At 39.6% G+C, this 10,029-nt stretch overlaps 1 protein-coding gene across 1 annotated transcript in view; it reads left to right on the top strand.

Annotated features, from left to right (window-relative positions):
* Atxn10 (ataxin 10) overlaps window positions 1–10,029 on the top strand; it is a 150,403-nt gene that overhangs the window by 56,537 nt on the left and 83,837 nt on the right. Inside the window, exons 8-9 of the mRNA XM_005354399.2 lie at window positions 4,314–4,422; window positions 5,887–6,056. Coding sequence (XP_005354456.1) covers window positions 4,314–4,422; window positions 5,887–6,056 — 279 coding nt within the window. The remainder of the gene's footprint in view (window positions 1–4,313; window positions 4,423–5,886; window positions 6,057–10,029) is intronic.

Raw genomic sequence — 10,029 nt, 5'->3', positions numbered from 1 at the left:
GAGATGGGACAGGGGTGATAGCTCAGGCAGTGAAGTGCTTACACATAAGCGTGGGACCTGAGTTTGATCTCCAGAACACACGTGAAAAAGCCAAGTGTGCTCTTGTAATTCCCACATTGAAGAGACAGGGTCTCTCTGTGGCTTTGGAGCCTGTCCTGGAACTAGCTCTTGTAGACCAGGCTGGCCTCGAACTCTCAGAGATCCCCCTGCCTCTGCCTTCCAAGTGCTGGGATTAAAGGCGTGCGCCACGACTGCCCGGCTGCTGTGGAACATTTATTTAATGATGCACAGATGTGTTGAATTCTTTTATGCTGCATTTGTTTAACTCTGTAAAGCTGTATTACTTTACCTGTCTAAAACACCTGATTGGTCTAATAAAGAGCTGAGCGACCAATAAGTAGGCAAGATAGAGAAATAGGTCAGGCTGCCAGGCAGAGAGAATAAATAGAAGGTGAAATCTAGGCTTGAGAAGAGCAAAGAACGAGAAAAGAATTAGAGAGAAGAGGATGCCAGGGCCACACACACAGCCACTGAGTGAGAAGGGAAGAAGGACATACAGAATAAAGATAAAAACCCTTAGGTAAAACATAGTTAAAGAGAAACGAAATAATTTTCAGTTAGAAAAGATGGCTAGAAGCAAGCCAAGCTAAGACTGGATATTCATAAGTAAGAATAAGTTTCTGTGTATTTATTTGGGAACTGGGTGGTGGTGGGCCCCCAAAGAGTAAAAAACAAAAACAAAAAAGCAGTTACAACTTCCCTACTTCCAACATGTTAATTTCAGAGTTTGAGGTTTAGGTGCAAGCACCTTTATCTGCCTAGCCCCCTCACTGGCCCTGCTATATGTTTTTCAAAGGTTGAACAAGGTTTCACTATTAGACATAGTTTTTTTTCTTTTCTCCTAGAATCTGTGTTATTGACCAAAAGGAGGTTGGCTTAACCCCACGTAACATATTCCCCATACTCATTAAATTTCTTTTATTAAAAAAAAAATCAGCATTAGTTGGATGGTGGTGACAGCACACACCTTTAATCCAAGCACTTGGGAGGCAGAGGAAGGTAGATATTTGTGAGTTTGAGGCCAGCCTGGTCTATAGAGTAAGTTCTGGGCCAGCCAGGGCTACACAGAAAAACACTGTCTTAAAAAACTAAACAAACAAATACTAAAGCCAATATTGCTTTGGTGTATCACTTAAAAATTGCTCTCTTCACCAAGGCCAGCTGGACTGGGTCTGAAAAAGCATGGGATAAAACCGGACTCGTTGAACATAGTGGACAATGAGGACTGCTGAGAAGTCAAGAACAATGGCACTGAGTTTTGATCCTACTGCATGTACTGGCTTTGTGGGAGCCTAGGCTGTTTGGATGTTCACTTTACTAGACCTGGAAGGAGGTGGGAGGTCCTTGGATTCCCCACAGGGCAGGGAACCCAGTCTGCTCTTTGGGCTGATGAGAGAGGGGGAGTTGATGGGGGAGGGGGAGGGATATGGGAGGCGGTGGTGGGGAAGAGACAGAAATCTTTAATAAATAAATAAATAATAATATAAAAAAATTAAAAAAAATTTAACAGAAAAAAATTGCTCTCAATGACATGAAAGATTGCTCAGTGGTTACAGCCTGTACTACTTTTTAGAGGACCTTTTGAATTCCCAGCACACAGGTACTGAGTAGCTCACAGCTGCTTCTAACTCAATGTTTCTAGGCTTTTTTGCTCACCTATACGCACCCACACCACACACATACGATACATAATTAAAGGTTAAACATGTATTGTCTTAAAACTAAGAGTGAGATGGGACAGGGGTGATAGCTCAGGCAGTGAAGTGCTTACACATAAGCGTGGGACCTGAGTTTGATCTCCAGAACACACGTGAAAAAGCCACGTGTGCTCTTGTAATTCCCACATTGAAGAGACAGAAACATGCAAAGTACTAGTACTTATGATCCCTAACAGCTGCACTAGTCAGTGAAAAAGAGACCTCTTCTGGCCTCCCTGGGAACCCATTCTCATGTGCACAAACACACGCATAAAATTAAAAATAAAATACATCTTTTAAAAAATTTGCAAAGTGTTGTAGCAGCCTTCTAAAAGATTGGTGTGCCATTCAAAATACGGCTAAACCATTTTTTTTTTGTTTTGTTTTTTTTTTTCCGAGACAGGGTCTCTCTGTGGCTTTGGAGCCTGTCCTGGAACTAGCTCTGTAGACCAGGCTGGTCTCGAACTGACAGAGATCCGCCTGTCTCTGCCTCCCGAGTGCTGGGATTAAAGGCGTGCGCCACCACCGCCCCGCCTGCTAAACCATTTTTAATGTACATACTCTTGACCCAGCATTTGGATTTTTAAGAATGTATAAACCCACATTTACTTGTTCAGAACTGCAGATATTTGTACAAGAACTTTCAATATAGCATCATTTGTGAAGGGTTTTAATAAATTGTATGCATACAGAAAACAAACAAAATAAAAGCAGCCTTTACTATGTTGAGTCAACCTGCTGTTTCTCCAGTAGACTTGTCACCTAGAGGCGATAGATAGTCTGGGCTGTCACCACTTAGCAGAAGAGAGTGCTTAAGCACTGCGGAGTTAATGAAAATGGATTTACCCCTGATACTGACTTCAGACATAGACTCTAATCTTTTTATATCCCTCTTAGCTTTTTATTAGCATGTGTAAGCTTTGAAATAAAGACCCAAGGCATTAAAGTTTGTTATTTCTCAATATTATTTTGAGATTTGTTGAAAACAAGACTTACCTTCAATTTTTCTAATGTCTACAAAGAGTAGTATTATTAAAAAAAATTTTTGTTTTGAAGAATTTTATCTTCATGACCTAAATTTATAGGTGCTACTATGTTTTGTCAAATAATATATACTTGAAAAAGTGGGGTTTAAAAATATATAAAAATTATAACTCTGAAAAATACATTGGAATATTGGATGCCATAGAATCAGCACATGGGAATTTCCTGGTTGTGCCTCTGTTTCATATAAACTAAACTATTTATATGAAGTAACTGCAAGCTAGCATTTTCAAATAATATTATCTTTTCCACCTTACCAATACATTGCATACAGGCTTAGATTTACCCGGGACTAGTGTAAGTTCTTAAAACTAGTGTTTTTTTTTCTTTTTTTGGATTTTTGAGACAGGGTTTCTCCGTACCTTTTGGTTCCTGTCCTGGAACTAGCTCTTGTAGACCAGGCTGGCCTCGAACTCACAGATATCCGCCTGCCTCTGCCTCCCGAGTGCTGGGATTAAAGACGTGCGCCACCACCGCCCGGCAAAACTAGTGTTTTTTTTTTCCGTTTATTTATTTATTAAAGATTCTGTCTCTTCCCTGCCATCGCTTCCCATTTCCCTCCCCTCCCCCAACCAAGTCCCCCTCCCTTGTCAGCCCAAAGAGCAATCAGGGTTCCCTGCCCTGTGGGAAGTCCAAGGACCACCCACCTTTATCCAGGTCTAGTAAGGTGAGCATCCAAACTGCCTAGGCTCCCACAAAGCCAGTACATGCAGTAGGATCAAAAACCCATTGCCATTGTTTCTTGAGTTCTCAGTAGTCCTCATTGTTCGCTATGTTCAGCGAGTCCAGTTTTATCCTGGGCTTTTTCAGACCCAGGCCAGCTGGCCTTGGTGAGTTCCCGATAGAACATCCCCATTGTCTCAGTGTGTGGGTGCACCCCTCGTGGTCCTGAGTTCCTTGCTCGTGCTCTCTCTCCTTCTGCTCCATTGAGCCTATAATTAGTGATCCTAGAGAAGCTAAATAAGGAGAATCCAAAGAAAAACATATAGACATCCTCCTGAATATTAACCTTCATCAGGCGATGAAAGGAGATAGAAACCCACTTTGGAGCACCGGACAGAAATCTCAAGGTCCAGATCAGGAGCAAAAGGAGAGAAAACTAGTGTTTTTTAGACCTTGGGACATTATAGGACTTTTGTAGACAAGAAGTTAGTGTGTTTAATGGAATGTTTGTATCTTTAAAGTGTAACTTTCATACTGAGAGTGCTTTTAAAAGAAAGTATTTACATAAGCGTTATGTGTCGGTTGTACTTTGGAACATTTATCCCACTGTTGGAAGGTATTTTTGCTTCAGTAAGAGCTTTTCTACTCTTTCCTCCAAGATGACATATAATGACATGGAGTCTTGCCCTCTTGATGCACCTGTTAGTGATTATTCAGAATATCTGGATACTTGTGTTTCTCTGTAGATGTGTCACATGGTACTTGTTACAGCATTTTATCCTCTTGTTGTCTATAACAATCAAAGTTAAAACTCTGATTCCTAGCAAGGAGGTTTCCTTATCTTTTTAGGAAGCACTGGCTACCATTCGGCTTCTGGACGTCTTGTGTGAAATGACATCCCACACTGAGCTTCTTGGTTACCTACAAGTTTTTCCTGATCTGATGGAACGAGTGATTGGTGAGTGAAACAGCAGGCTTAGTGTTTTTAGTTAAGAAATTCTTGACATGCTCTATGCTATAAATTCAAACACAAGCCCTTATTCTTGGTGCTTTCAATTGAGATTCTTTGAAAGTTTTCCTTGACTAGAATTGTGGTATAATGCTAACAGCTCAGGTTGCTTAAACTGAGGCTGCATTGCTGTTCCTTCTCTGCTATGGAGCAGACACTGTTGACTAATCAAGCCCCTCTGCACATACCTGCAGTGTCACCTTATGGGAATGTTTTTGATGAAACTGATGGTGGGGATTTGCAAATGATAAGTTTTATTATACCATAAATTTTATTTATAAAATCTGGTAATTTGTTTTCCTCAATTATACTTCCAAAAACAAAGAATAGTGTTTTACTCAGGTTAGAGATTTAATCTTGTAACAAGATTAACAATAATTAGGAAACCAGTATTTGAAGTATTACTGTCTTTACTCAAAAGCTGTTTGCAAATTAAGCCCTATAGAACCTCCATTCATGTAGATACCCAAATCTATGTTTTGCTTGTCACCGTTCAATATTTTACCTAAAAGAAAAAAAAAACCAACCAGGTATTTTGTCTAGATGTCAATATAGAAGAAAGATATCTTTGTATCTAAAAGTGTAACTGAACTAGCAGTGGTCTGTAGAAGTCATGTAATTCCATTCCTGAATTCTAGTTTAAATTTAGTACTTTAAATGATGATCAGAATAAATAACCAAACTGGGAACCATGAAGCTAGAGCCAGTGTGGATTGCCATCCTATCTCTGCCATGTTACTACTTCTCTGAGTCTTATTGCTTCTTGTAAAATTGTGAAAGCGATGGCTGTATTTAATAGGTTTGTTCAGAAGGTTAAATGAAATAATATGGGAAAATGGATAACTCCTGGAAGTCTGTTTTCATAGGCTTCTTGGGAGTGTTCATAGAATATAGCAGTATTATTTCCTGTGATTATAGCTGATGTCAGTCCATGGCTGAGGCTGATTATTGGCCATTGAGTAAGTAATTACCAAAACCTCTTATGATTTACATTTAACCTGACTAGCTCTCACATTTGATTTTGTATAAACAAATTGGAATTGAAAATCATTTTATAAGAAAAAGCTTGCAACATTTTAGTTAACTTTCCTTTGTGGATAAATAGAAATTCCAAGTGAAGCTAATTGTTACAATCAGCCTCCTTCAAACTGGAACCTAGAAAAATTAATGCAAAAGCAAAGAAGCTGTCTGGCTATTGTTACGCTGTTGTATATTCCTGGTGGCTCTGAGGATGAACTGAAGCCTCATGCACTCTAGGAGGTGATCAGCTGCTGTGCTGGACCCCACATGCCAGTCATTATTGAGGGAGTATTTGGTGCTTTATCACTTCATTTTAGTCCGCTGTGTTTGTTTATGGAAAACTTAGATACTGTGTATTTTCTTATGGAAAATGAACTCTGTTCTTTTGCTTAGATGTTTTACGGGTGATTCACGTAGTTGGAAAAGATACCACGAACATCTTCAGTCCCTCTGACTCTCTAAAAGCAGAGGGTGACATCGAACACATGACTGAAGGGTTTAAATCTCATCTCATTCGTCTCATTGGAAATCTGTGTTACAAGAATAAAGAAAACCAGGACAAAGTAAGATTATTTCTTAATGTGTCGCATATAACTTTGTTTAGACTATACTGTTTAGAACTTAGAATGCCTTCACTCAGCAGGGGAGTGAGATCTTATGTGAGTTCTTAGAAAATTAATTGAAAAGAATATCTATGGTTAATGTGTAACATAAAATAGTATGTTACTTCTTTTTCCTACAAATAAGCACAATATATCATACTTGAAATTTTTTGCTTTTTATTTTAGTGGTGTGTGTTAGATGTGTAAGTGTGAAACAGTGCAGGTGCATGCACATGAAGTCGGCTCTTTCCTTTCACCATCCACTCTAGAAATCAAGCGTAGGTTAGAGGCTCTGCAACAAGTGATCTTTTTTGTCTACTGATCCTTCTGGCTGGTCCTGTATTGTCACGTTTTTGCTTTATGGTCTGTATTTTTATAGATTTTGCATTGTCTTTGTCCTGAATGTATTTGATACATTCTCCTTTCTTGTAAATTAACAGTGTTTGTCTGAGGTCTGTTTATTTAAGCACTCTATTATGATATAGGGAACAGTCAATAAAATAAAAACAAAACCAGCCAGGCTTGGAGGCCGGTGGATCTCTATGAATTCCAGGCTATCCTATTCTACATAGCAATTTCCTGTCTGCCAGAGTTACATATTTGGTCTCCAAAACAACGAAGAAAAGCAACAGACAAATGACTTTAATGTTTGGAAATTTTTCTAGTAATAGACATTTCAGAACATGGAGCCAGGTTTGGTTATCCCTGCCACAGAGAAGACCAAACAGTTAGAATTACTACTTCAAGGCCAGTCTAGGCTACATAGCAAGACTATCTTAAAAAGAATAAAACCAAAAAGCTGGCATTATTGTTAGGAAAAAATCCTTCATTAGTGCATCCTACAATTATGGGTGAATAGTGTCCTGTCCTGAGTCTTTAAAACTAAGTGTTCTGAATGGATATGCCTTTACCTTCTGGAAATAGGAGAGACTGCCTTTAGAACCTCTTGTGTTCTGTCTTTTGTACTGAACATTGCAGAGCCGACGATACTGAAAACATAACATTAATATTGATGAAAGAGTGGCATGATGCTTAGGTCTCATTCTTCACAATGAATTAATACCCACCTTCCTCCATTCCCCAGATAGTCTTTGTTTAGTAGCCTTAGCTGTCCTGGAACTTGCTATTTAAACCAAGCTGGCATTGAACTCACAGAGATCTGCTTTTCTCCACCTCCTGAGCACTGAGATTAAAGATGTACCACCATGTCCAGCTGGAACTAGAGGTTCTTTGTCTTATGGGAATTTACTTTGGGCAGTGTTTGTTTTGCTTATTTAAATATTAAGTCTTTTGTAGGTTATATTTTCTAAGACATATGTAAAAGTTCTTGCTATTGTATGCATATTTCTAAGTGTCATTTTACTATAATCCTATAGAGGCATCTATTTCTCCATCCTGTTGAATCTTTCCAGTCCACGTGACTGCTTTGAACAGTAACATATGATAGGCATAAGCTTATATAATTTGTGGCATAGTCTTTAATTTGCACCCTTTTTAGAAGCTAGTTATGAGGAAGTGCTGATTCCATGAGACCACCTTCCTGTGACTTGGTGAAGCCATCTAGAGAAGCCTTGGAAACTGAGATGCAGAGAGTGGAGCTAGTCAAGAAGCACCATGGTACCGGAAAAGTTTGCAAAAGCCACCTTGGAAGTATATGTAGCCTTGGTTCTTTATGTGACAGGTGATCCATGCAAAGCCTTGTCTTAATTATGGATGATAGCACTTTGAGAAAAAGTGAAGTTAGAAAAACTTGTGTAGGTTTTCCTTCTGTTAATAGTGTAGGTTGCTCCTGTCGGCCTTACACAGTTATAAACTGGTTTAAGACAGTCTTGTGAAGACATCCAAATGGACACAGATTCATAGATTCTGGAGTGAAATTGGTACTAGAAGAAGGGAATGAGACAAAATGTGATTTACAGAAAATCTGCATATTTTCTAGCTTGGTGGCGGGGGTTGGGGGAGAGAACAAAGCTAGCAAAATGTCTCAGTGGGTAAAGGCACTTGCCACCAAACCTGATGGCCTGAGTTCAATCCTCTGGGCTGGTAGGCTCCAAGCAGGTAAGCTATGGACAAAATAGTTACTGAAATCTGAGTTGTCAGTTTGCCAAGTTTATGTTTAAGTCAGTAAAATAAGTGTTCACTAAAACAAAAAGCAAAGAAATAGCACTCTGTAGAGGAAAATAATATAATTAAGAGTTTTCATAGAATAGGTTATACAGTGTCTAGGAGAACTATCACTCAAGAGAAGCTGATGCAAATCACAGAGATGCTGCCAAGGATTTTAAAGGAGCAGTTCTAAGAGTGGATAGACAGTAGTGAATAGAGAATAAGATACTTTACTCATCTCTTTAGGAGCATAACAGAGAGACGTTCCTTGTGTTCAGTGATTGTTTTGCTGCTGATTTGGAGTGACTCCTCACAGGAAAACGCTGTAGTGATTCTTAGGCTTGTGGATAGCTCACAGAGTCAGGAGCAGGTTGCACCCTAAGAAGCCTTGAGAGTACCCAAGTGCTGTGTAGAGGACCCTGGGGCCCCCAGGAAGTTGCTGTGTATTCTCTAGTAGAGCATGAAGGATTCATTCTTTGTGTGTGAGAATGCCTCTCCATCCCAGTGTCTTTCCTGTGCTAACAAAGTCTCAAACCTGAAAGCATTGCCTCTAGGGGACACCCCCCCCCCCCCCTGCCACATACTTCTTTTTTTTTTTTTTTATGTTCTGGAAGCTTCTATATTCTTGTAACTCAATCCTGTTTCTAGTTGGATAGTGAAAATGTATTTTCCTAGCTTATTAATTCTGCAAAAGATAAAGTTCAGTATCTCTCTAAAACCTTTATTACAGTTCTGGGGGAGTGGATGTTTGGGGGATATAGTTCTATGTATGTTAGTCACTAATTCCCAGGGTGTTGTTTAGGTGGTTGGTTTGTCTTCTATGCAAATTGGAGCCTACAGGTAAGTTTGGCTTTATATTTCCAAGACTAAAAAAAAAGATCCAGGGTTGGGGGGAATTTGTGTAATTTCACTAACAGAAAAAAGGAGTGGATGATTTATTTGTTTAGTGTCTGTGTTGCTGCATCATGCCTTCTCATGGCTATTTGCAGCAGCCTTGCAAAGCAGGTTTTGCTAGGGATGCGAAAGGAGAGGCTGTCCAGTGGTTGGCAGAACCCAGAGTAAAACTTAAATTTGTTCTCGTGTGGATTCTCAGGTCTGTACTTGGTCTCCTGCACTCTACTGCCTCTGATTTTGGAATTTTCGTACAGTTTGGCAGGAACTGTTTAGACTTCCTGAAGATCTTCAGCCCATAGGCCATCAATTAGACCCTTTTAGCTCCTTCTGGGTTCACTTATGAAACGCCTGTGTACTTTCTTCTCTGTTTCTTATTCATTCCTCCGTCAACTGTGAATATTCCTAATCTTCAGGGCCCTTTCTTTGTTTGATTGATGAAAATTTGTTTCCTGGGAAGTTTCCATCCTAGGAATGTTGTGAGAAGTCCTCTCTCAGGGAGACAACTATCCCTTTCCTAAAAACTTCCATGATTCTACCAGAGTTCACTCTGGGGAACCGGTGAGTCTTGAGGCTTACTTTGGGTGAGAGAGTACTAGTAAGAGGGGGGAGACTCCAAAGCAATAGCCAAGAAACTCTTCACCTAGTGTGGATAATGGAGTCCCCATAGCCTTGTAGATGGAGTTCCTTAGCTTTCCCAGCCTATATGTTCTAGCATCTCCAGAAGCTACTTACAATTAGGGCAGAATTTTGTTTAAATGGATAGGGGATACAGGAGAGAGTAGAGTCTCCTTTTCTGCTGGTAGGGAAGTCTTCTTCCCCCTAGTGACCTCTAGTTAGGGCTTTTGCAAGCAGGCACAGCTTATGAAAAATACAATTGTTTTGCTTAGAGGACTGTGCTCTTTTTTCTTTTTTATTATTTATTTATTTATTAAAG

Source organism: Microtus ochrogaster, chromosome 15, assembly GCF_000317375.1.
Source record: "Microtus ochrogaster isolate Prairie Vole_2 chromosome 15, MicOch1.0, whole genome shotgun sequence".
Lineage (NCBI taxonomy): Eukaryota > Metazoa > Chordata > Mammalia > Rodentia > Cricetidae > Microtus > Microtus ochrogaster.
Note: the sequence above shows the minus strand (reverse complement) of the source record. Positions and strands in the feature narration are given on the sequence as shown.